Raw genomic sequence first — 27,642 nt, forward strand, 5'->3', positions numbered from 1 at the left:
ATACCATTGGTTTATTGACACCCCGAATGTTTGACGTTCACTTCATTTTGTCCTCACGGCTCTCGTTAGACTGAAGTGAGAGTGACAGGTTATCCAGCAGCAGTCTGGTCAGCCACTGTATGGCAAGTGAGTATTTTCCTTTCTTTTTGCTTGTTTCAATCACCAGGTGTAATTTGGAGACGCATTTAGCGTGTCCGGTTCCATGGTGTAATGGTTAGCACTCTGGACTCTGAATCCAGCGATCCGAGTTCAAATCTCGGTGGGACCTGGTTTTTCATGGTTACTGTGCAACCAATTCCGTCGTCTTAACAACACAACACTGGATGTGGAAATGTAGCAACTTCTTAAAGCGCCTAAAGTTTATGAATTGTTACCAAAAAGTTAACTTAGTTGTAACAGAACGAATTAATTGTGCCACCAACGAAAAGGTCAAGGAGGATTCCCATGAAATTTTCTTCATTACCATTTATCTGTCTATATTTTTAGCATTGTGTATATTTTGGATTTGGATTTGTCTTACCTTATCTTATCTATAGGATTCAGCAGTACATTTAATTGAAAAGATATTGAGATAAATTCCATGTGGCCTTTTAGTAGGTCACAACACCTTGCATGACCAGTTGATCAAGCTTGTGGTAAATTATGAGCATTGTGTCAAACTTTTTGTATTTTACATTGTATACATGGGCCTGGCTGATTTTTAACAACTTAACTGAAAGAAACTCTTTTCACATAAGAAATGTTCCTCCAGCATTAGAGTGTTCATTTTAACAGTTTTAGCAACAATTTTGATTTCTATTAGACATGTGACTTAACATCAGCAACAGGCTCAGATCATCAGAACACCAGCCACATTATAAGGTAACTTAAACCAGGTTTTTGAGCATATTGACTAAATTTCTCTCTGACTGACACCTTAAAGACTGTATTTAAAAAATATGTCACGATAGAAAAGCTGTCACAATGTTCAACTGATTTCAAAGCTCAAAATAACCTCAACACATATGGGTCTTCTTTTTTTCAGTGTAGTCCCCAGTGAAAACTGAAGATGCTGTTCCTGTAAAAAAAAAAAAAAAAAAAAAAAGAGAGACTCAGGTTATTCTGAGGTCTGCCTTCACGGCCTATAATAACCAGAATTTATCACTTACTTGTTGTGATGGCACAATTGATTTTCCTAAGTCGTGTACGAAATTATCACCCAGACTGTTCAGGTCCCTTTGTTTACCCATTCAAAATATCTCTGATATGTAAAGGCTGTTGCCACAGACGCTCTGTTCCCCTCTTTTGCCAGCTAAAGCACTGTAGCTATTACAAGGCTTCATCTCAGACCTCATCTTTACTTCTCTCTTCGTTGTTTGATGGAGTGTGACACCTACAGAAGCCCACTGTTTTGTTTTTGATCTGCAGCCCACAACCTCATGCTGCAGCTATACGCCGACATCAAAACACGTCATGCGATGTCAGTGCCATGCATTCATCTTTCTGCAGAGACTTCGTGTTTTAGACACCAACCAAAGCAGAGCAGGTTGGAGTTCTGCGCTGACTGAACATTAAATGCTACTTACGGATCACATTAAGAGATGCTGCATTAACCTGCTTCTAATGTAAGCGGTGGGGGACAAAATCCACACTTTTTGTGCATGAATGTGTTTAAAGGATGATCTGGTAATAAGAGCTTTCAGCAGTCTGAGTTCTATAAACCAAGCGAGTATCTCCCGAAGTTCCAAAAGTCTTTTCAGTACAAAATTCCCTCTTTGTGTTGCTATCCCTCCAGCGCAGCTCGGCGAAGAAAAACTGTCTGGGGAAGATGGAAGAAGACAAAGACTCAGCTAAACTTCTGAATATATTTTTCACAGAATTAGAGCTGTGGATTTTGTCCTCCATTTTTGACATTGGAAGTGCTTCAGGAAAGAACATCTGTAATTGCCAGCATGAATAAAAGGAATCATCACAGCAAGTAAAACTTGTTTTGGTGTCGTCCTACATGTACACACCTGAATATTGTCTCAAGAAAGACTGGAAACCTTTGAGGTTATAGTCAGCTAAAGAAAGTCGCCTTCAAAACTGACTTGTTGTTTGTAGTTCAGTCAAATTTGAATCTGTTTCACCTCACAAACCCTTCAGCGGTTCTGTCTTTACAAACCAGCGCTGTGTGGGCAAGCTGTTCAAGCCCAAAGCGGTTTGAAGGTGTTCACAGATGTCAGACTGTAGGCTGGACAACAAAGATGAAGTGTTTAAAAATGATGAATCAGACATCAGCGTTTTTGCTGTGTTGCAGCCACAAACCAAGATGCAGAAAATGATGCGCGATTGTAATTGTGGGGAAAGTTGATATTTGTAGCTCTGAGAGGGAGAAACTTGAACTTGTTGGGCCTTGAACTTTTTCCAGACAGCACTGTCGTGGTAGATTTGTAGGCAAAGGTCTCCAATTTGTTCATGATGGACTAGAAATGAATGAATGATTGTACCTGTTCACACTCATCCTGAGTACCTCATTTCAGCTTCTGTGAACGCCAATACGTCTGAACTGTCAGGCAACGTTTCTGTGGGAAGAGAAAGCGTTAAAGGAAGACTGATGAGTTTTCTGTCTTCGCAGAGATCTCGGACCAGAGTCAGGGGCTTTCAGCCTCCGTGTGATTCACTGTCTGTTACTGCAGACTATGAAATCAGTCTGGAGTGTTAAAAGTGTCATTCGCACTCTCCTGGTAATTTCCAATAATCTTTTTTTTTTTTTTTTATTATTATTCAGCCAGCGCTTCTTAACTCAAATGGGACAAATGTAACCATGCAAAGTATGATGGGATCATTCATTCTACTCTACTTGTCTTACATCCTCTTTTTTCATCCAATCTCTCACTTTCCTCTTATATTACAAATTCCTTAAATTAAGCACATGCCTAACATTTTTTAATTTAGTGACTCAGGGATGACACAGCAAAAATGTTGGAGAAAACGGAGTACGTCCAAGCAGTCTGTGACCTGGTATTCAGATGTGGTGATTTGTAAGTTTCAACAAAACTGTGTGTCTTGATAATCACCACACAAGGGCAGTAGAGGGCAAGACATTTGGTGACGTTGTCTCTGGACGGACTGCCACTTCACTGGACCGACTCGGTCCTTTCAACCATGAGACATGCTGAATGTCTGTTTTGACTGTAGCTACCAGCTGGTTGCCGAAGAAAAACAAGCACACACGGTGTTGTAACTGTTACGTGCCCCACAGTCTAGAATATGTACAGAAAAATATCTCGTCACAGTAAAGCATGTACTGATAAGAGAGCAGAGAGACATTGCTAAGTCTGGAAATAATATAAACAGTTTTGAGTTTTACATTGAAAATAAAACTGTGCTGTTTTTATGATTACTGAGGATGCTGGAAATGTCTCTTGTAATTTTTTTTTTAGCAATCCAAATGCGTTCACAATCTCCAGTTTAAAAAGTAGCATATTAGGTATTTTATAAACTGACTATAATAATATTGTTTAGACTCAGTATAGGCCTTGTTTGAATTAGAATATTTATGCCACCTAAAAGCATTTTGATAGCTCAATAATCAGCTGAATAATTTTGTCAGCTTTTTATTTTTTTCAGCAGAAGCACTAAACATGAGGATTGAGGATTTGATGCTTTTCTTTGCCGTATGTCATGGTGAACTGAATATTTCTGGATTTTTGTCCGTTGGAGGGAGAAAACAACACACAAGGAGTTTGACTACAGGGAAATGTAACAGGCACTTTTGAGTGTGTATATTGACATTTTATAGACAAAATAGTTCATCAAGAATTATTATATGGCAATTATATTAGTTTCAGCTCTACTGTGAAGATTTGCATCTTTTCTAGCAGCTGGACAACTGACATATGAAAATGCAGATTCTAATACTTTATATTAGTTGTAACCCTGCAATTTTCCTGACCTAAAATGCGAGTGCGGGGAGTTTTCTGAACTCTATCGCTATCATTATTTCTCAGTAAGTCTGAACAGGCTGTTGCAAAGAAGTATTTTCCGTTTCTCTCCTGTGTGAAGTTGCTCAGTTTAGTCGAAACGTGTAGGCTGCACGTAAACCCGAGCGTTTCCTCACATGTACAGACGTTGTTCGCCTGTCACAGCTGCCTGCGGTGTCATCAGTGACGTCAGTGAGGGTTGTAATCGGTCACGTGAACCGCGCAGGTCTGGATAAAGCGCTGCTCGGGACTACACGGTTTATTCGGATTCGTCCAACCCACTGTGAATTATTATTATTTTTTTAAATATAACAAATTTGAACAGAGAGAGCGAGAGAGGGAAACAAAATTTTAGCAAAAACACTGAGCACTAATATTTCCCTCCAGCAGAAGTCTGGCTTTTACATCGACGTGGGTTCATATTCGTCAGATCATCTTATCGTCGCGATTCTGAGATGTGAGTAATTTACTGAGAATAAAACAAACAAACAAACAAAAGAGAACAAAAAACCAAAAACAACAGACGCTCACACACCTTAAAGTACGGCGTTTCTCATATTTTTTCTTTAAAAGTATTTTGTGTTTGTTATGCATAGTGATGAGTATTACCGTTAGAAACGGGATCCTCTGAATTATATTTGGAATATTTGATGGCTGATTAACGCAATTAACCGAAAAAAATAGATCATATTCTTTTATAGCTGTATGCGCTGCAGGAATAATTTAATGTTTTACAGTGAGCATCTGGTGTGTAATTCACTATATTTACAGTGCGCCCATTGGCTACAATGAGGTCATATGGAGGCTTATTTCATTGCATCCACTGCTCCATAAGATGGCTTCTTCTGGTGTGTGCATATGAGAAAACCCCTCTGAATCATTGGTTGCTATGGTCAGTTGTGTTTTTTCAAAGGACCATTTTGTCGCTTTGTGGTGGGAAGCCAAATGTTGCCACTGCACGAGATGCCCGCGTTGCAAGCTCATCATGTATTGCTCTTTAGTATTTGTTCCATTTTCTAGCGCCACCTTGGAGTATTTTGTCCTTCATCTTTCTGCTGTGTTTATCTTGGGCGTGTGTGGTTTCCTCATCAAACAGGCAGAGCCCCCCTGTCAAACATAAGGAATGCAAATGGCTGGTGAGGTTGAGGGTTGTTTTCGTGGCTAAGAGGGAACAGATGCTGAGTGAAATGCTGTGGTGGTTCCCTCCCCAGATCAGGCTGCCCATCCTCCCTGCCCCTCATGCTGTTAATACAGCCCTCTAATCCCTGCACAGCCCGGGACTGGCTATCCAGCAGCCCCTGCCCATGTTTCTTAGGCCATAATTACAACAGCAGTGCGATGCTCAAAAGCAAAGTCACATAGGGTTCGGAGAGAGATTATTTAATGTCAAAATATCAAAAGGCGTGAGAGTTAAATGATTAGTATGATATTTCAGATCTAAAGAGTCACATTTCTAATTTCCATATTGCTTTTTCCAGTAAGCATTTAGAAATATTTTTGTCTCTGTTTCAAACAAAACACATTTTTTAAAATAGTTTATTTTAGATTTTAGTCAAGGCTGTGATTTTGTGGGGAAAATCTTAACTTTGTGGTTCCTTCATAATGAAATTCGAAAGCTGGGTACATGTTGGTGTGGACAACAAATCTGACAGTTTGTCATCTCTGCAAAGCTGTTGGTTGAAGATGACTCAAAAGCAATAATGGATGCGAACAGGGAAGTTGGCTTGTTCTCTGGCAAAAAGAGGAAATCCGCTCTGTCCTTATTTGTACTGCTTTTATGAAGAAAACTGTGGTGAATGAAAAGATTGCAGTTTCCGATGAGAACATGAGTCACTCATTTCCAGTTTGAGCCACTACAGGATTGCCTACAATAAGTGATAAAGTAAGAGGATACTTGAAAATAATGTGGAAAATGAAATATCAAGTCTGGTCAATTCAGGTTTATTTCAAGGCTTTGTGTCACTGAAGCAGGTCTCGGAGGATTTTAGAAGACAAGTCTTTCTAGACTGATGGACTGAAAAATCAGAGGCATACAATACAGTGTACAAACACAAAACTACAGCAGAGGGCTGGTAACCTTTCTAATTTAGTGGGAGCAATATCAGCCTGAGACACTAATGGAAAACCAAATAAAACTCACAAAAACATTTCCAGGAACAAGGGGAAAAACTGTGGAGAGGCTTTTTCACTAAGAGGTGTGATGATCGTCTAATAGCTTCCAGGTCAATACAACAGAAAGGCCAATAAAGTGGAAAAACATTATGAGATAAACTATGGAAAAAATCTCTTGCAGCTGTTCTTTAAAACACTTTTTTCTTTCTTAACAGAACAGACCTGTGGTAATTACACAGCCCATTAGTCGACATGTATTTACCAAGAACAATGTTCTGGCCTCGTTTCAGCATCAGAGGGAGAAATGTTCAGTCTTCGGATGAGTCCTGAGTTTTAATGTCGTTGCTATGGCGAGGATTAGATATAATTTTAGGCCTCTGCTTCCTGTTGAGAGGGAGGAATAGACGCAGTAGATGTTCTCGTAGTTGGAGCTGGAGATGACATCTATATTTAATCCAGAACCTTCCGAGTATTATACTACACATCTGCCATGCCATCAGCAGTATATTTAGCAACATTCATGCAACACCTACTGAGAGCTGGCATTTTGCAGCTTGGCATAAGTGTTTAAACCCTCTAACCAAGTATCTGAATAGTGATAATACTTTCTCAAAGTGATTTTGTATACTGAGATGTGTTATGTTTTCAGGCATTATCTGCAGCCAGTGAAGCTCCATGATCAACTAAAAATCTAATCCATCAAATACAGGGAAAAAAATACCATTATATGTATGAATAAAGTTTTCCTATTATTATTATTTCCCATAAAGATGTTGTGTTGCCACTTCCAGCATTGAAAAGAGACAAGTTAAACTGGCAGCAGATAGGTTTTTGCTTTACCCGAGGAAAATGGAAACGATACGGTTGTCGTTGTGCAGTGACAACAATAATAGTAATACAATTTGGAAACACTGTCTAAGAAAAACAAATACACTAATTCATATATGTTCTAAATGTGTTTGTACATATTTTGCCATTTGATAAAATCTGACGTTGAAGGAGATTAAAAAAAAAGCTTTTCTTTTTTTTATGCTGCTTGGCATGCTGAGTCATTGGGTATACCCACAAGGCTCAACACTGTAGCGCATAAACAACTGACGTCAAAACAACCGTTGGCGAATGAGGGAACCTTGGATATAAACAGTCATCAACAGATGTAGGCTAAAACACAATCAGCATCCTTGTGACGATTAAGAGAACAAACAAGCTTACGAAAGAGAAAATATATTGTAACTAAGCGTATCTAGGACTGTCTCTGACTGTCTAGCTGCAGATGACAGAATCGTTCCTCAGCATGACCGTGTTGCAGTTTGCTTGCTACTGTAGATTATCTTCACTTTTCCATGTTCTCGTGTTAGCGGTCAGTTTCACGCCCTAAGCCTGTAAGCGGTGCTTAGCTTAGCCACATGGGGAACGGCACATAGACCCAATAGCTTTAAAGTCCTAAGTGGGTGTGATATGGTCACTGCCTCTCGTGTGTCATGGTTCCTAGCATCGACACATCCAGCTCAGAGGAGGGTGGGGGGTAACTTCATTCTAACTTCTTCACATCCCAGTGGGGGAAATAATGGGCAGCTGTTTATCAGTTTGCTTGTGAGAGAAGAGGAACTGCTGAGAGAGATAAAGCAGACTCTTCAGCTGAAGCACAATAAACCGGCCCAGTGCTGAGAGGGCTTCCAGGACTCCATGCTTCGTGATAAAGCTATAACAAGCTGACTCACAGGTGCTTCCTCTATTGCTTTCTTTTTGACATTGTTGAGCACAGAATGTGTGAATATTACTTTCCTAAAAGCTCCGCAGAAGCTTTTTTGCTGCACCACAGTGCACTCTCTCCCAATGCTCAGTTATTGTTCAGGTACTTTTCCTTTCCACATACTGCTTTTTCTTTTTTCTACAAAGGCATGTGTTTTATTTTACCTAACCGGTCATGGCATATAGCAAGGTCATTGGTCTTACGCCCTCCCATATTTCTTGGTGAAATATGATGTTTTTTGCAGACAGGAATGTATGCTAAATGCTTCCAGATGCTCTCATTATGTTCTTTTATTTCTGCATTTGTAATGTGGGTCTGTTTTACATGCTACATGGTATTGTTATTCCCCTGTTTAATGCTTTTAACTTCCCCTGTTTAACTTCAGCAGTGACACACTTTATACAGGGTGCTCAGAGAGTGATGAAAAAGTCTTAAAAAATTTAAAAGCCAATAACTTCAAACCTTGAATATGATTTTTGACAGGTCTTAAAAACTAATGGATAATGAAGTCAACATTATTTTTATAAGGTTGCATAAACTTCAGTCTAGCTTTTAAACGTGTATTTAGGAAAAAATTGTATTGATAATGCTTTAACAAAGCTACCAAAAAAAAAACCCGGAATCAGCAATCATTCAAACTATGCAGCCACAGTAGAGTTTATCAGAGTGTTTGTGCTATTGAGGCATCCCCCAGCCAATTCTGTGAACTTCTCATCTAATATGGCTAAGTGTAAGCTCAACAAGATCTGGATTGAAAACAGCAAATGTTGTGCTCGGCTGAAGTCTATTGAAAATAGTGGATTTGAAGCCTGCTGCACCTCATGCAAGAACTTTGGGTATAAAATCATTAGAGTTGCATGGGATGAGAAAAAACATACAACCCCTGTAAAAATCACAAAAAAAAATTCCTTCATACCCTTTGTTATTATTATTATTATTATTATTATTATTATTATTATTATTATTATTATTATTATTATATTCTCATATGAATGTGAAATAGGTCCAATTTAACTTGGCCACTCTAATCTGTGCAGCGAGGTTGTTTCCTGATGTCGGCCTGTCGGTTGTGTCCTGAAGTCCCATTTTATTCTTCTTTTTAAGCTGGGGTTCATCTAGCAAAATGATTAAAATGCATATTGAAAGCCCCCCCTCTCTCCCCCTCTCTCTACTTTTCAGCCCACAGTGTGGGAATGGGAAATGATGGAGGATAAAGGGCCTCGTGTAGCCGACTACTTTGTGGTTGCTGGCCTCACCGACTTGTCCAAGCCTCTTGAGGAGGAGCTCCACTTTGATGACGTTGGTCCCAAGTCTGTGAAACCCAAAGCCCCAATCACCGACGTAGCTGTTGTGATCCGCTCCCTGGGTGAAGAGGTGCCCCCCGGTTTCACCTGTGTGGAAAGCACCCCCTCAGGCCTCTCTGCAGAGCTCAATGGAGCCAGCCTCAGAGGCCCACAGATCTTCTTGTGTTTTAAGCGAGGCAGAGATAAGCCTCCACTGACAGATCTTGGGTAAGCAATAATCCCCAGTCACTGACCCTTCACTCACCCAGCACCACTAATCACTTCTCTGCCTTGGGTCACTATAATCTGCTCTTAAACACATCCTCTACTCTGACATCTCTTCAGTGAATTTATTGTCAAAGCTCTCCTGTAATCTATTTTTTAAAATTGTCTTGTTTCAAACAGAGCACGTAAAAGTCTTACCACTTCCTTGTATTTCAGGATTCTGTATGAGTGGAAAGAGAAGCTGAAGCCCGGATGTCACATTGTCCAGACCACACCCTCGGGTCGCCCTGCCAACATCAGCAACTCTTCATCCCAACGCATCTACATCACCTACCGCCGTGCCCCGAAGAGCCAGCCTCACACGTCATTGGCTGTCACTGATGTCTGCATCATCGTCCCCGGCAAGGGAGAGACTCCCCCTCATACCTTCTGCAAGGTGGACAAGAACCTCAACAGCAGCATGGTGGGACAGAGCTCTGAGCACACACAGCCAGATCTCTAGTGTGTCTATACATATGCAGATTTGACTGATATGTGTTGGTCTTTTCTTATGTTCCAGTGGGGATCCTCGGTGTACCTGTGTTATAAGAAGTCTCTGGCTAAAGCTAACACAATTGCATACAAAGCAGGTAAAGTAGCGGTCAGAATTTGCATTATGAGCTAAATCCAATTCAGGATGTTCAAGTAATCTGATTGTGGAAATGTCAGCTTTACGCCTGCCTATAAATGAACGTATAATGGAATTATGAGGACTGTGTTTGACTGTTCAACCGTGTTTGACTTTGTTGTGTGAATTTGTGTGCAGGTCTGCTGTGTAGGTACCCTGAAGAGGACTATGAGTCCTTCCCACTCCCTGAGTCAGTGCCTATGTTCTGCCTGCCCATGGGGGCTACGATTGAGTGCTGGCCAGCTCACACCAAACACTCCCTGCCTGTTTTTTCCACATTTGTCCTGACAGGAGCCTCTGGAGAAAAGGTGAAACCAATTCCTTATTTGCAAGAGCAATTACCAATAATCTTTTATTTAATTGGCTTTGTTTGTGTTTCACATCTCTTTGTGTTCTTTTGTGTTATACAAAACACACAGGAATCAACAAACATACATGCTGAGTTTAATTTACATCATCATTAGTTGAGCAGTTCCTCCAAAGTTGGCGTCAGTTTTCTGGCCTTTAACACACAAATTCTCCATTAATTGCCTCATTTCAGCTGGCCTCTCCATCTTTATCTCCTCCTTTGTCTCTCTCTGCGTATTAGTATCCCTTCTGGATTAGTTGGTTGATGAACTGCAGTAGTATTTCAAACAATACCAGACAATCTTAATCAACTTCTAAACTCTGACTGGAATCAAAAATGTTCTAAAGGCTGTGTTTGGAATGCTAAAATACTGTTAGTCTTTGAAAGCAATGCAGCATGACAGATTTTTTGCGGCTCATCTTTTGAATAATGGATACATCACGCACCACATGAGATGGTGCAAAAGTTTTAAATGCTGAATGCCTCAGTGCCCACTTCTTCTTCCTTGCAACCTCTAGTCTGCAGACAAGTCTCCTGGCACTTCATGCCTGGAAGGATTTGCTTATTTATTTGAGAGGAACAACTTCAAAGGACCGAGAATGATTTAGCTGAATTTATTGTGATCAAAACTCTCCTGTGGAGCCACCTAAGATTACTTACCTGAATAGGTTCAAAGGACCTCTGACTACTGTGTCTTTGCATGTTTGTGTATTTGGAAAGTTTACATCAGGATGTCAACAAGTCTCTCTGTGTGTGCCTGTATTGGATATTCAGGCTGATTATCGACCATAAAAACCTTTTGCTTGCAGGTATATGGAGCAGCCATCCAGTTCTATGAGCCTTACTCAGAGGAGAGCCTGTCTGATCGTCAGCGCTCACAGCTCGGCTTGCCAAGCTCTGATCTCGGACCTGATGGGACCAGGAGTGTTTACAGCAACAAGAGCATCTGTCTGCTCTCCCATTGGCCCTTCTTCCAGTCCTTCAGGAGCTTTCTGACATTCCTCTACCGATACTCCATCTCTGGACCACATGCCCTGCCTATTGAAAAGTGAGCTATGTTTTTTTACTGAGTCATCGTCTTTGTTTAAGTTATTGTGCTTCAAAGAGTGACGTCTATGCAGACAGGTTTGGGTCCCCTTCTCGCTTTGTTTAAGTGATTATCTTTTGATTCACACAGGCACATCTCTCACTTCATGCAAACTGTGCCATTTCCTTCCACTCAGAGACCACGTATCCTCGTGCAGGTGAGCTTAAAGTTGATGACTGAAGTAATGACTTCAGTTCTGTATGCTGAAGTCATGAGTTAAATCTTCCACCCACTGATCCTCCTTCTTTTGTGTCTTCCACAGCTGTCTCCACATGACAGTCTGTTGCTGAGCCAACCCGTGTCCTCTCCACTGCCTCTCAGGTAGGAAAATGTTAGTAAAATGCAAAATTATAACATGCAGATGTACTTTATTTGCTGTAGTTTTGATTTGGAGCCATTCCATTTGTCTCTGTTTGTGCTGTAGTGGTGGAAGCCTCTCCACGTTACTACTGAATCTGGGCCCAAAGAACGCGGCCACTCTGCTGGTGCTGGCTGTCACAGAGCACAAGATCCTGGTTCATTCTCTGCGTCCGGCTGTGCTCACCAGTGTGACGGAGGCCCTGGTGTCTGTAAGGCTTTTGTTCTTTCCCTTCCTTTTCACATTTCCTGATAATAACGCTAAGGATGATGGTTTTAAATGTGATTAGAGGTACAATGGTGGATGAGGTAAGAGGCAGAGCTGCCCATAATCACATCAAAGAAGACCCTCTTGTATTATGGATGTTGAACAATTACCTTTGCAAACCGTTTTTTAAAGAAATCTGCATTTGAAGTACTCAGTAAAGAGTGGGAAATGAGAGAGAGATTTCTAACTAACTCCTTTTTTCCATATCTTCTTTTGTCACCTACCTTACAGATGATCTTCCCCTTCCACTGGCCATGCCCTTACATCCCTCTTTGCCCGCTGGCTCTGGCCGATGTGCTAAGTGCACCATGCCCTTTCATTGTGGGTGTAGACTCCAGATACTTTGACCTTTATGTGCCCCCAGCTGACATCAGCTGTGTGGATCTGGACACCAACACTATCTCCCAGTAAGTGACCTCTAACCGCAACCACTCTGTGATATATGGCCACGTTCAACTCTAAGACAGCCAGCCAAAAATCATCTTCTCGTGGTTTAGGCTTTTATAGCCTGAATGATAAAAGGCCCCCAGTTAGGGTATCTATTAGTGAGAGCTTATGATGTAACTATAGGAGCTGGAATGTGAAATATTCTTACTGTACACAAAAACACATTTTGGTACAGCTGGTTTTGCACATTAATTCAGAAGCTATTTTGTGGAGAGATTAAATTGTCAGTGCTGATGTCAGTAAATCTGTCTTCCTCCTCATATCACTTTACAATGTTTCTTGACTGCCCTCCCGTGTAATGAAAACCACATGGTTTGCTTTCAGAAAAGACGACAAGAAGGCTTTAACATGGAAAATTTTGCCCAGGAGAGCCTGCAAACATCTTCTGAACACACTGAATAAGCTCTATCAGCAGCTCACCGAGGGTAAGTCCAGTTTGATGCTGTATTATTTTATGTGCAGTGTGATGAATAATTTAGGTTGTCTTCTTGAGTTTGTTGAGTCAGCCTGTACAGTCATTTTTTACAGAAAAACTCGATGCACTCATTGCTTGCACTGTTATATTTATCCTACGTCCAATGTTTAGTGCATCCCAGGAGATACTGTGGATGAAGTGTAATTTAATCTTTACAGTACCCACCCCTACTAAACCTGCCCCATTAATTTCCTGTGATAGCCAGATTTACCTTGGTCCCTTAAGTGAAGTTTTAGCATGTCACATTGCTGAATGTATTAGGGTCTGTTATTGTTTGTTTGTCTGCAGTAAAAACAGAAAATAGCTGCCTTTTCTACCAAGGATTTCATCAGTGCAAAATGAATCCCAGCCTAGAAAGAAGCTCTTTGAAAGTGACAGAATAACTTTGATGTTGTCTGCTGCCACATTCTATGAAGCATAATGATGTAGGCTAATGTCAGTTGGTTTATTTTTGGCCAGTTACACTGAAACATGAAAAACGCGCCCAAAAATGAATTGCTTGCTAATTGTTTGTGACAGTGTCTAAGGGTACATTTTTTTAATCAGGCGAGCAGTGTGGCTTTTTTGGTATTTCTGGTTGGCCCTCCATTATGGGCCACTGGGCCAACAAATACTTAAACTTTTTTAGCAAATAATAAACTTTTTTTGCCTAAACTAAGATGCTGAACGTGATAAACATTGTATGTATCTGAAAGCACCATTGTGCACAAGTATAGTTTCACAGAACCTGAAGTATGAAATTAATTAGTTGCATTTTGCATGTACTTCAGCTAGCGTGAAAAATAATAGTAATATTGACAATATTTGTTGTCTCCATCTTAAGAAGGTAAAACAGATGGTTTGAATAGTTACAGCTGTGAATATTTTGTGATAAATTCCATCTGTGCTGCAGTTGTGTAGTATTGTTTCCAAATTGCGATATTACATTCTACATGCTGATCTACCGTTATGTGCTCTCAGGTGGTCAGCTGAACCGTGATGATGTGCAGACGGAGCACACAGTAACTGACAGTGAGCTCAGTGGTGGGAAAAGCCTCCACACTCTGGAGCTGGAGATCCAGGAGGCCTTCCTGCGCTTCATGGCGGCCATTCTACGAGGCTACCGCTCCTACCTGCTACCCATCACCCAAGCTCCCTCTGAGAAGACCACCGATGCCAGCTCTCTCTTCGACCTCCAAGGTAGACTTCAGTCTGCAATATGTCTGTGTCTCAAAAACATGCTTACAAGCTATTGTGGCCGCGCCTATATGTGGTTTAGTGATATAGGAGGTCAGGGGGTTAGCGTCTGAGTGCTGAGTTTGGCTTAAATCACTGCTGAAATGACAGCGGTGATTTAGCTTAAGCCTCAGTGGAAATTAGGCTTGGATGACAAGTTAGAGAAATCGCCTGATTAATAGCACAATGTCCCCGCACATCTGTGTGCTCTTATGCAATGGAGCAGCTTATAATACCACAGTATTCATTTCCTGTAAATGTTGTGAAGTCTGCATGTTGACCCCGCAAACGTTCTGAAGCTGCTTGATAAGTTAATGTTTTGTAATCTGATATTAATGGCGTGCTTGTCTTTACATAATGTTACTCAATGTGAAATGAAAATGTTTCACAGGCTTCCTGAAAAGCCGGGACCGCTCCCACCAGAGGTTTTACTCCCTCATGATCAAGACTCAAATGTTCAGCCGGTTCATAGAGGAGTGCTCATTTGTCAGTGATAAAGATGCCAGCCTGGCTTTCTTTGATGAGTGTGTTGATAAGGTGAGTTTTGCAGCTAATCTTTATTATGGATTTTCTGTGTCACAAACAACTGCATCATGCTGGTGTGTAGGAACAAATGCTGCCTTTACAAAATTTAGTCAGGACACCCATTTGCCGAAGAAGAATAAAGCTGAGGCATTCAACGGAAAGATTAATCACTTTCTGTCCTTTCAATTAACATGTCTTGATAAGGTCTTGCTTTAATGTGAAGGAGCTAATAAGCAAATCACAGGAATTAATAGAAATAAACAAAGAGTAATTAACACTCCAACATCTCCCTTGAGCCTCTTATCAGCATCAGCATGAAGCCTTTCTCAGCTATGTTGTCCTATGTACTTTCAGTCCTTTTAAAAGTGCTCTTCTTTTTCAGTCTGTCTGTTGTTGTGTTCTTCTTCTCTGATTTTCTGCCTCTTGTCTTTTCTGCTGCTCTTCTTTTTTTTCATCATGACCCCTGTCTGGTAGCTTTTCACCACTGGAGGCAAGGTAAGCTACCAGAGCTTTTGTTGTACTTCATGTCTTTCCCTTTTCTTAGCCGTAGCATCATCAGACATGAACCGAATCAAAGTGTTTTTCGTTGTTCTTAGGGCGTGACTCAGCTCAGTATTTTGTTTACGTGCGCGTACTGAATAAATCAAAGCGAGGGACAAAGGGAGTGAAGCTGAAAGTGCAGGAAAGGTTTTGAATGTGAAGATGTGCATTAGTTGTCAGTGTGTGTGTCAGCAATCTGCATTATTGAACCAGGTGCCATTAGAATGAGCCACACAGGGAGGTTATGCAGAACCATTTGAGACTCTGTAGTGATGCTGAGACAGTGAGATTAATCACATGTGCTTGTTGTTAAGATGACTGCTCACTATCCTGACTCCAAAGGTCTCCCTGAAATATAAAATAAAAGATGGGGAAGACAAAGACGGAGGCAATAATCCCTGTTTGTCAAAAAGTTCAGAATTTTGATGTTAAAATCCCATCAGACGTGGACTGCTCATTGTCAGTTAGAGCGTGAATTATTTGTGGATGTCGCAGCTTTTATAAACACAACCAGCCTACACGTGTTTTGTAACATGCACATAAAAAGACAACACATCCTGCTCCCCGTGCAAAAAAAGTTTCTGTGCTTGCAAACTTGTGTAATCAGGAAGTCACATTTACATCCTGCGGAGCTCCTGTACGAGTGGTCATTGCGGTTATTATTGAGAAGTGGAAGCATTGATTCATTTTGCTGCTGAAGTTGACAAGTGTGTGATTGAGAAACACCTCTTGGGTGTAAGAGGAAGGGCAGCTAGTGGAGAAACACTGAGCAAAATCAAAGTGGGGGCTGATAGGTCAGTTCACTGAATCATCCACTCGACTGACTGGAACAAACCCTGTGACGCTGTGGCACTGGAGAGCTACTCAGCCGCTGCCATAATATAAGCCTTTTCGTGAAGCTCATGTCTGAGATAAGCGGGTAATCGATTCCGATAAGCCAAGTGGCTTTTAATGATCTCTCAGACGGCTATACAGTTGTGATTTTTTCTCAAAAAAGAACATCCCCACGCAATACAAAGAAGTGCCACTGCTGTTGTTCTCAGACAGGCACGGAGGCAGTGGGAGCTTTGTACTGAACACTTTTCTCCATGTAGCACATCAGTCAGTCAGTTCTGAGCTGAGGGAAATGTGGCAATTTAGTTTCGAGCGTTGCTGCCAAAGCGGTACAGTTTAATGGTTTCATGTCCCTAGAGAAACATGGCATTAATTTTGTCCAGGTCACTGCAGCCTGGATTAATTTAGACTTGGAGGATTCATAGGATCACGCTTGTGCCTTGGCAGTGGCCTTTAGATAAATGGAGTGGAGACACAGGCCATATTTCTGATGTAGACACACTCATTACTGTCCATCTGTCCTCAATGACCCTTGTATCTCATCTGATGTGAGGGATGTTACAGTATCAGATGCACTTGAGTCTGCAGGCAGCATTAGCACCTATAGGTTTTTATTTATAGCAGAACTAAGAGGAAACCTGAAGAACAGAAGGAAGAACAATGATGAGCATGTGTTTCTCTTCAAAACCAGATGGACAGTGAACGGCCAGAGGAAACCAGACTGATCGAACTGGATGAGTCCCACCGCAGTGAGCATACAGTCTACGTCAACCCTCCAGAGCTGCCTCCACTGCCAGAGGGAGAAGAGCATCCTCTGTGCTATAGGTACCTCAGAGCAGATCAATCTCTAAACAACAGATACAAGATTGGCTGTTTCTTTATTTTACTGTCTTACACAGACACACATTTCAAGAGAACTTCTCACCGACAGCTCCAGACGGAGTGCCCTAGTGTAAATTGCTTCTATTGTAAAACAGTTTGTCACTGGTGTCGGTCTTTGTGATTACACAAACACATTGCTTCTGGATTTTTACATCAGTGCTTAAGCTTCCAGGGAGGTCAGAGCCAAACTATTGTACTTTGTTTGTTTGTTTGTTTGCTAGTGTTTGTGTTGTATTGGTGTCTATTTCAGTTCATGTCAGGGTATCTGAGTGAATATTTGTCTTTTTACAGCTACAGTGGGTTTCCTGTGCTGAATGCTGAGCTTTTGCAGCCACTAGAAGGACCAAATCCTCCATCAGCAGGCGTGGCCTCACGCCACAGCAGCCCAGCCAGCCCTACGGCCATCTTTAGACGCTCTAAACAGGTCAGGCATATGAATAGTGAGATTTCCTTTAAATAGACCAATAAATGCCATTACTGAGTAGTGATTTAATTTTCTAGAAATACCAAAGAAAATCTTAATTTAGCCTCTGATTACTATATAAACATGATTATGTGTTAATGGGATGTATGAGACTATTTGCTTATTTTTCTATTGACAAGTTAAGCTTTTTTTTTTTTTTTGCACTGCTGTGCTAATGCTACATAATGACGAGTGAAATGTGAATGCAAAATGCAAATCTGTTTGCTAAATTTCGATGAATCATCTATATATGTGATCTTTTATTTTATCTCAGGAGATCAAATCAGCTCAAAGGATGGCCAAAACGTATTCATCTATGCCTCAGATGTGGTCCAAGTGTCTGCTGCGCCACTGCTATGGCCTGTGGTTCATCTGTTTACCAGGCTTTGTTGGCTCCTGCCACTCTAAAGTCCGGGCTCTGCGTACAGCTTACGATGTGCTGAGGAAGATGCAGGACAAGAAGTTGCAGGCTCCAGATGAGGTGAGAAAAGTATAAGACAAGCACACAACTGTGCGCATATTTAGCAGTATAGATTTTGCTAGATTAAGTTATAGTGCACATTCTTGGTTTTTAAATCTCGGTGTTGTCTGTCCAAGGTGTGTTACCGTGTGTTGCTGCAGCTGTGTGGACAGTACAGCCAGCCAGTCCTGGCTGTCAGGGTGTTGTTTGAGATGAAGAAAGCTGGCGTTCAACCCAATGCTATCACCTATGGTTACTACAACAAGGTGTGTGCTATTTCCATGCACTGTTTGTTCATACAAGGAAAAATAAACAAGCTAATGTCATCCTAAATTGCATCGTTAAATTTTAAGAATCTATAATCACGTATATCGTTCGTGTCTGTTGCTTTAGGCGGTGTTGGAGAGCACCTGGCCCTCGACCACCCGAGGAGGCTACTTTCTGTGGGGAAAGCTGAGGAACGTGATCCTGGGTGTGCTCCAGTTCAAACAAGTAGGAAAGAAACAACCAACTCTGCACAGAGATCCTCAGCTTTCAGGTAGGAAAACTATTCAATTAATAAAGTATATACAACTCAACTATAACACTGATAACCATACTGATATTTTCAATTTTGTTAGCAATACTTCCACATACATGTGGTTTATAATCTTTTCTCCATTATTTATTGGTTGAATCCTCGAATGTTTCCCGGCACAGATGCAGCCTGACTGTCGCACTTTTGCCTCAGGTGCAAACAAGTTCTGCAAATATTAAAAATATGCCATCTACACTAATTACTTATCTTTTTAAAAATGTGCTGAAAGTCGGATTAATTGGTTTGATTTATGGATAGTAATGTATCACAAAGATGACACAATAATGAAAAACGCACTCTTATAAACTAACAAATGAATCATCCAAATATAAAATCACTGTGCAGCTTCACCCACTGTCAGTATGATATGAACTGGTAAAGCATATCATATCCTATCCTCAAACTAAAACACATAACAGTAGTCACAGTTTTAACACCCAAGACTAATCCGGTCATTTTGAGATTTCATTAAGTTCAGTGGTAACTAAACTCAGTAAATGATAGACTGAAAGTAGATAATTTTTCTTACTTCCTGTCTTCTTAATGAGACAAATGTAAATGAGTGTGCCCCTGTGGGAGCAGGCGTTTCTTCAAAGCTTTTTTTTTTCCCCCCGGTCTCTTGATTAGGTTTATCCCAACCCCGGCCTCTTCCAGCACACGTTGTTCCCAACCCACATTTCTCTTAATGGCACTAATTAAACAGAGTGAAGAGGTTTTCCTCCCCAGCAGTCACAGCACACAGGTTGCTCTTGATGCCAATCCCTAATTCCCACAACAGCCCAGTGAGACAGTAATAATGACATGTTGTGTGAGGGGGCTCTAATGAAAACATCATGCTTTACACCACAAAAGTGCAAAATTCCAAAAGTGGAAATGTGATCGTGTTTAGGAGCATGATCCTTTAGTTGTTTCGGGGAATAATGCTTTGTTGAATTAACAGTTTGTGAAATGAAAATGTGCAGCTTAACAAGATTAATTCAACCTTCATTTTACTCTCCTTTGAGTAAAAAAAAAAAAAATAAATAAATAAGACCTTAAAATTAAACTTTTGGCACTCTGGTATACTTTAAAGTTGAGCAATGTTCAGTCATCATGGCAGATATGTGGCATTCAAAAGATTCCTGCATCTTTACAGTGGGATGATAACACAATCTTAGCCAAGCTGGCCTCCGGTCTTAAGATTCTGTTGGCTGTCTGTCATTTGATTTAAAATCTCCCTCTTTTGTTATCTCCCTTCAGATGGCAGCGATCTTGACACAGTCAGTCATGGCAGTTTGGACAGCGCTAATGACTCTGTTGAGCGCACCTCTATCGACACTGACTTCACTAAAATGGACTCCAGTGATGATGGATTTAGTACAGGTAGGAACCCACAGCGCTGCTTCTTTCCTCTTTGCACCGTTTCATCTTTTAATTGTGTCATTGCTGCTCATGTTTCAGCTTCTTCTCTGGAAAAAACGAACTTGATTTGATTTAATTTATTAGCTTAAAAGTGGTTCATAAACACACATGGTTCATAAACCTATCTTGCATTTCTCTGCTTTAAATGTCTCTGTACTCAAATAAATAGTTTGGACATCACTGCACACCACATATTCTGCTTTTCATCAGTCTAGTGACACCCACAGACAGAAATCAAAGTCTCCACTGAGGTCCAAGAAGGTTACAGCAGCTCATATGAACAGTAATAATAATTTAATCATCATGTTAATATTTTAAAATAATAAAAAGCCAATTACATTTCAATTTTGAGAAAAACTGTAAACTAAGTTTTGACAACAAACTGTTTTTTTGGTGACACTTTGTTCATTTCTCCTTTATAGAGGTGTATCAGCAGGTTAAAGCTGTTCCACTGAGATATATCCTGGTGTGGAATCTGGCTCAAAACACTAGTCTAATTTTTCTTATACCTCAGTGGCAAACAGTGGAATAAAGCAGAAATTCTGTGAGAACAAAATGTATCACAGTAGAACAGGTTTGCACTTTTTTTTCCTGCAGTTTGACCTTGTGAATATGATGGAAGTTTTCAAAGGCACTACTCGTCTCACTGCTGCTCCTGCTTTTCTATTCTGGGAGTGTTGCGTGCTGTAAACTGTAGGGAATGTCACCATGCTCTGTTGAAGAAAAAAATCTCAGATCGGTTGTCTCTTATAAAGCATCTATAGAGACTAAATACCAGTTTTTTGATTCACTCAGCTTTTTCTGAAAGAGGAAAAATATCTCGCTGTTTCTCAGACGAGTAAGGCTTCTTATGTTTTTCAGGGGGGCAGTCGGATCAAGGCTACGATTCGCTGTCCAAGGAGGAGGAGAGGATGTGCAGCAGAGAGAGTGACAACGTGACACTGGTGGACGACAAAGGCCCAAGGCAGTCCAGTGAGTTATAGATTAGCTTCTGTCTCTAAGATTCGGCACTTGGATGCCATTTCTGCAGGAGTGAATCACTGCTTACTGGCAGCAAAATGGAACGTTCTCTCTTTAAAAGCTGGGGTATCACATCACCAATGTGGGTGTAATATATTCTCCACCCGTCCATTTGCTGTTATATTTAGATGTTTTTGAGAAACAGATTCTGTTGCTGGATGAACACGTTATGTAACCTGGTGACTGGTGTTTGCATGACATAATTTGTCTTGAATTTTGCTGCAAATAACAGCATGCTGCGTCTGATGCAACCTCATCAATTGCTGTAACATTTTATCAGAGGCTTAATTGCTTACTTTACTTTACTTTTGGGGGATTAAACAAGCCAGGTTTACTGTTCTCTGATGCAATAATTTTATGTTGCCATAAATGGCTGCCTCTATAGAAATGAAATGAATGCTTTTTTTGATTAAATGTAGATTTTGATGAATGCAGGTCTATTAGAGATTTCTTATGTTCTTAACAATTTGGAATCATTTAAATTTCCAGCACCTGAAACTGAAGTTCCAATCAGCAGCACCTCTCCTCCTACTCAAATCTGCAAATCGACAGATGTCCGCACAGGTAAGTTTTAAGATTGTCAGGATGCCATTATAATTGTATATAAAAACAAAAGATCTCAGTCTTCTTGTACCAAAGATGAATACATTCCCATTTGTGCTTTTGTCACAGGCAGTGGCGGCAGGTTGGTTTCCAGTCCATCCAGTGACAACGCTCTGTGTGGAATTCTTCCAAAGTCAGAGAGGCCAAAATCTCTGGACTTGTCTGGTGGACAAGGAAGTCTGAGGCTCACTGTCCCTCACCTCAGCTCCACAAAGCAGCATCACCTAGCTGCTGACAGACTGCATGGTGTAGAAGAAGAGGAGATAGAGACTGATAAACAGAAACCTCAGGTGATGAAAAGTGTCAGCTGCAGTGCTGGGACTGTGAGGAGAACAGATATTGAGATGGGGTTTGATCCTCTGTCACTGATGACAACAGATATGGTACAAGATTGCGATCGGGAGAACAGCAGCGCAGCCACGGTGCGTCGCGACCTCGCTGAAGAGATCGAGATGTACATGAATAATGGCAACAGCCCTCTGAGCAGCCGCACACCCAGCACGGACCTGCAGAACCCCTCAAGCCCCTTGTTTCGCTCTGCCTCGTCTCCTCACACCTCGCCACGACCCTCCACTCTGTTCCGTTCCAGCACACACCTCCCACTGCCTGTCAAATCCAAGGAGAGGCTGAGGTCATCACCGTCTCTGCCTCTGAATGTCTCCAATAAAGACAGGGAGAGGCCTTCCTCCTTGGTGTCACCCTCATCACCTACTCCCTCCACCTCATCGTTCTCCATGGACTCTCTTTTCACACCAACTCTGGACGTCTTCAAGAGCAGCGTCATATCAGCAGGGAAGGGCGTGGCTGAAAAGGCCAGCCGCCTCTACTCTCGTCTGTCCTCCCAGACTTCATTAACACAGGTTGGTAGTGCAACATTTTCCCCTAATATTCTCAAACAAGCTGCCTCCACAATTAATGTTTGTCTCCATCCTTTACTGCAGGATACAAACTGTGACCGGATTAGCGTATCCTCACTGACCTCAGGAGAGGCAGACTGCTCTTCGCTGCTGGATAATGATGCCTGTCTGGACCCAGATGGCTTTACCTCCCCCCAGCACAGCAGCATGTCCAGACTCAGGAAAAGTCCGGTTGTGGGTCATACCAGCCAGGGCAGCCCCAGTACCCCCAACAGAGTATTCAGACACAACTCCTTCTCTGGTTTGTTTCACATCCCTTAATCACTCTGAATAGCCAATATTGTTGCAATAAAGCTGTTAATTTTGGCCTTTGTGTTGATATATTTGTTTTAGACAAGTAACACCATCCACATTAATTTATATTGTGCTTAGTCTTAGTCTTCATGAAAGCATCTCTGATGTGAAGAAGTCATGGCTTGTAGCCATGCTCGTTAAATTGCTTTTTTAACTGCAGCGTTGAGTCGGTTCACAGCAAAATGCTTCATGGAGATCTAAATTTAGAGTAAGAATAGGACTCAGTAATGGAGAGTCGGGTGTTGTTCTGTTTGAAACTAGGCCAGCAGTCATAAGGGCTGATTCAATGTGTAGGCACTCAGCCACAAGCCCTATGCTAAACATAAACACGTGTACACGCACACGTGCATGCACACTCACGTGCACACTCCAGACACACAAATGCAAAATCTGCATCACAAAAAAAATGTCCACTGATTGACTGATTGTACACTTCAAAAAACAGGTTGCTGCTTTGATTCCGTTTTACCACATTTGCTTTATTTAATCCAGCTATGCACGGCTTTTGGAAGCTGTGTTAAATCTTGGCTTGCCTTCTGTGTCTAATTGTTTAATCTTTATTGTGTCCAGGTGGTTTGGCACTTCCCTCTAAAACTCCTCACACTCCAGATTTCTCCCCCGACACCAGCCGCTTCCAACCCACTCCCAATTACACCATAGAGGTAAGTTACTCATATAGAAATCCTTATCCAACCTCATCTGTAGACTCAGACTATCACAATTGAGTGTTGCACCATGTTCTCATTCTGCAGGTGCTGATGTCCAGCTCTTCGCTCTGTAAGACCTGTGATTGTCTCGTGTATGATGAGGAGATCATGGCTGGCTGGACAGCAAATGACTCCAACCTCAACAGTACTTGTCCGTTTTGCGGCACGGCCTTCCTGCCTTTCCTCAATGTGGAAATCAAAGACCTGAGACCACTGAGCAGGTAAATGCTCCCTTTACACAGACCCACATAGTATGGATACAGTATAATATACTCACATAAAATACACTTTGAATAGTTAATCAAAAATTTCACACTGAATGCAGTTACAATATGAGGGTTAACGGAGTCTCGCTAACTGTCTGGCACTATTTCGACACATACGCACACTCAGACGTTATCCCTGTGGCCTCTTTAAACAGATCCACTCTGTCTCTCCCCGTCAGGTCTGCTAAGGAAAGTAATCCTGTTACAGAGGAGGACATGTTGGCGTCACTCAATCCCGAGGCCAAAATGTCTGCAGCAGACTGTGCAGCGCAGTCATCTGCAGCTCCCCCGCGGAAGCAGGAGAGCAGTGGGAGTTGCAGGCCATCTGCACCAGCCTCAGCTCCAGTGACGGTGCCCTACCTGAGCCCTTTGGTGCTGTGGAAGGAGCTGGAGAGCCTGCTGGTGAATGAGGGCGACCAAGCCCTCTCCTCCCCGAGTGTTGTCGACCAACACCCCATTGTCTTCTGGAACCTGGTGTGGTACTTCAGAAGGCTGGAACTGCCGAGTAACCTGCCAGCTCTTATCTTGGCCTCCCAGCACTGCAGCCGCGGAGACCAGGTAAACATGCAGTCAAACTCACCAACATATAGATGTGTGTAGACTGATCCTAAATTCATCATAAATTTGTCATTTTATCAAGTCTGTTTTAAAGGCAATAATTTGACATTTTGGGAAATAAACACATTTACTGCTGTGAGTTAGATGGTATTGACACCACTACACACATCTGTACAAAGCCGATCTCCCGTGCGAAGAGACAGAGACGATTGCTCACTAATTAACACATTATATCTAATACGTTAAAAAAAAAAAAAAACATTCTGATTTGATGGGGCTTTTATGAAGCAGACTACTTCTTGGATGGGTAAAGAGAGGTACTGATCTAGTGAATTAGCCTATCACCCAAAATGTTGAACAATTTCACAATTTATAATGTATGTAGGGTTTGAAAAATTTGGACTTTGGTGACTCCTAGTGGTGATTGAAGCTACTGTCAAAACATAGCAATGCATAAAAGCAGCATATAAACAATACATTGTTTTTTTTTAAGTGAAAGTGAAATTCTACTCTGCTAACATGGAGAGGGATTAATCTTCCACATGTTTTACCCCTTGCAGACTCCTCAGAACGTCTCATCTGAGGACAGTAAGCTGGTGCTTGTGAGAAATATGTGGGACAACCTGAAGTTGCACCAAGACAAAGTTCAACCCTGCTATGTCCTGTGGAACACACATTGTAAGTTATTAAAGAGTTCACTTTAAACAGACTGAGATTTGTTTCAAAAGGTGAAATTACTTTCAAATTACTTTTTATTAAGTTCAGATATTTACATGTATATTAAATGATGCATATGAAGTAACTAAATCATGCATAATTCAGTTCATGCTTCCCTTATCAGTGCAATACTTTCCGAGCAGATTTTGAGTGATAGAGATGGATGAGCCTTTGATCAGGGTGACTTTTATCTCTCTTTCTCTGCAGGTGCCACCTCCCTTGTTCGCTCCGGGCTGTGTGAAGAAGGCCAGCTCTTCACCGTGGAGCTACTGCAGGGTTTTGTGAGGAGCATTAAGAAGAGTGATGTCTATCAGCCCATGAGCCAGATCATCCAGCTGCTGGGGCCAGAGCTGGGTTTTAAAAGACAGAGGTTAGGGGAGGAAGATTTTGGTGTAAAACTATGTGAAAAAGATGATATGAATGAAAAGTGTAATTGTTTTCTTCTTCTTTTTTATCTAAAAGGAGCCTGTACCGGGACTTATTGTTCCTCACTCTGGTGGCTTTGGGCAAGAACAACATTAACATCAGTAAGTCTTAAAGTATAGCATCCTGTTTATAGTCATGCTAGTGGTTTATATCCACCACTTGGAGATGGTTGACATTGTAAACATAATACCTCCTAGCATGTTAGCATTTTCATTGAGTGAACATTTCATATTAAACTAATGTGCTGATAATGACACACTTAGTCCACATTGTTAAATTGCCACCATCTCATTGCAGATGCTTTTGACCGGGAGTACAAGTTGGCATACGATCGCCTCACACCCAGTCAGGTTAAACTGACACACAACTGTGACCGGCCCCCTGGAGCAGGGGTCATGGAGTGCAGGAAAACTTTTGGGGAACCAAGTCTATGAACTACTTCTCTTTTTCTGTCTCAAAATGTTTTTCCTTCAGCCACGATCACTGCTGCTATTTTTTTTTTCTGGACTGCTCAAGAGATTCATGACCAGAATGGAGCACAGAGCTCTTGAGCCCAGAGGGAAAATTAGATCTAATGTGAAGCAACTGCCATGAGTTTCTTGTATACTGTTAGAGCTGAGAGGTGTAGAGTGACAGACGTAGTGTTTGTAAATATTTAGAAGGTCCATTGTATTTTCAGTATAACTACAGTAAAATGTTTGTACAGTTATTATACAGTCTATTTTATGACTTTGGTCCTGTTAAAGCTTTGAGTACATATGTACAAGTAAGTGTGTGACTACGTTGTTTAAATTCAGAAGTGGTCCTGGTGACCTTGTTTAGACTGTTGTTGAGTGTGTGTGTATAAGTACTTGCTGTATAAGTACTTGTTTTTGAACCTTCATGTTTTTACAAAGCACTTTGGCAAGATGAGCTCATACCATTCATTCTCATTTACGTAAGACTGTGACCCAGCAGCCTACGCTTAAGTGACTTTTTATTTGACAGCTGCAGGGCTTTCTGTTCTGTCTAATACTTCCATTACCCACAGTTAACAAAAGCAAAGAAATTCATTCTCATCTTCACCCTGTACACCCAGCAGGGACATATTCCTACGTCTGAATACACTAAACTAGATGATAACATCAAAAAATTATAAAACACAATATTATTTCCGAATCAAGAAGGGAACAGTCAGTTTGCGTATGCACAATATTTGTTTTTGTACAATGTACCAAAAGAACCCAAAAGGGATTTTTGTGATTTATTTACAATTTTTTAAGCAATACCTTTTGAAAAGTGAGGGTTGAATAATTGATGTTAGATGGGACCATTAAAGATAGATTTCCTTTATAACAGTACAATCAAACAAATAAAAACTGAAAATAAACATGTTCTGTTGGTTTAATCGACACAAATGTTTTGATAAAGAAATTAATTTATTGACACTTTAATGGATCTATAAAAATGTACAGAGTATTCGATTTTAGTATTTTGTATATGTCCTTCCAGTCTTCACTGTATAGTGTAGATTTCAGTTTAGATGTTTGGACAACAGCGCACTGCTTTATGTGACATATGGAGCTTAAACATTTTACATCTTTTTTGATAGACGGCAGCGCATACATTGAGTATATTATGTATTACAGGAGTTAAGTTGGAACAATAGCTCTGATTTGTCCTAAATTTAAAATCACTTCCAAAAATGAGTGTGATGGTTCACTGTGTTTACGTTGTTTTTCACCTTGAACTGACAAAAAACAAACAGCCTGCCTAAATGTGATGCAGCTCCACAGCTTATTACTGGACCTCACCATAATAACTTATGATAATATGATGCTGGATTAGACAAGGCTGTGTGCTTGGAATAAACACCAGCCTTACAGTATGTACAGTTAGGTTTTAATCACCTTGTAAGTTGTGACTAAAAAAAAACAACAACAACAAAAAAAAAACAACACTGATGACCAAAACGTTATTTGATGTCTACATGTTGTTTACACAATTTGTCAATTTTAACAATGTTTATGAAGTATTATTTATCATTTGTAACACAGATACTAATTTGTATGATTTTTTTATATAAAAAAAAAGAAATCAAATGTATTTCCTGGCTGGATCTATAGTTTGCTTTCATTTATGAATAAACACGTTTATTCTGTGGATATCGAGTTTGATTTTTGCTATTGCTATGCTTGACCTTTTCATAAAAACTTATGTGCATGAAACTGTGAGTTCAAGCAAGCTCAGGTTCTCTAGAGTGAATGTTATAAAACACTCACTGGTGCATG

The 27,642-nt window shown here is 40.9% G+C and overlaps 1 protein-coding gene and 1 non-coding gene across 4 annotated transcripts; both read left to right on the top strand.

The window, feature by feature from the left end:
• dennd4a (DENN/MADD domain containing 4A) lies at positions 1-27,516 on the top strand. 3 transcript variants are annotated; one of them, XM_046394161.1, is made up of 31 exons: positions 1-126; positions 8,989-9,320; positions 9,534-9,780; positions 9,877-9,946; positions 10,123-10,292; positions 11,143-11,381; positions 11,511-11,577; positions 11,683-11,741; positions 11,845-11,989; positions 12,277-12,452; positions 12,817-12,917; positions 13,928-14,146; positions 14,574-14,719; positions 15,182-15,202; positions 16,773-16,906; positions 17,255-17,387; positions 17,701-17,907; positions 18,024-18,152; positions 18,280-18,424; positions 19,703-19,825; positions 20,726-20,836; positions 21,374-21,448; positions 21,557-22,347; positions 22,429-22,645; positions 23,269-23,360; positions 23,451-23,626; positions 23,851-24,229; positions 24,790-24,907; positions 25,154-25,316; positions 25,409-25,473; positions 25,670-27,516. In XM_046394161.1, the coding sequence occupies exons 2-31, from the start codon at positions 9,010-9,012 to the stop codon at positions 25,804-25,806; spliced, it is 5,166 nt and encodes a 1,721-aa protein (XP_046250117.1). In that variant the 5' UTR covers positions 1-126; positions 8,989-9,009; the 3' UTR covers positions 25,807-27,516. The 3 variants fall into 3 exon arrangements, with proteins under 3 accessions (XP_046250117.1, XP_046250115.1, XP_046250118.1); XM_046394159.1 differs by lacking the exon at positions 1-126 and adding an exon at positions 4,138-4,401; XM_046394162.1 differs by lacking the exons at positions 1-126; positions 15,182-15,202 and adding an exon at positions 4,138-4,401.
• trnaq-cug lies at positions 197-268 on the top strand. The gene has a single exon. It is a non-coding gene; the product is annotated as a tRNA-Gln (tRNA).
• Positions 27,517-27,642: the final 126 nt, after the last annotated feature.

Source organism: Scatophagus argus, chromosome 7 (genome assembly GCF_020382885.2).
Source record: "Scatophagus argus isolate fScaArg1 chromosome 7, fScaArg1.pri, whole genome shotgun sequence".
NCBI lineage: Eukaryota > Metazoa > Chordata > Actinopteri > Scatophagidae > Scatophagus > Scatophagus argus.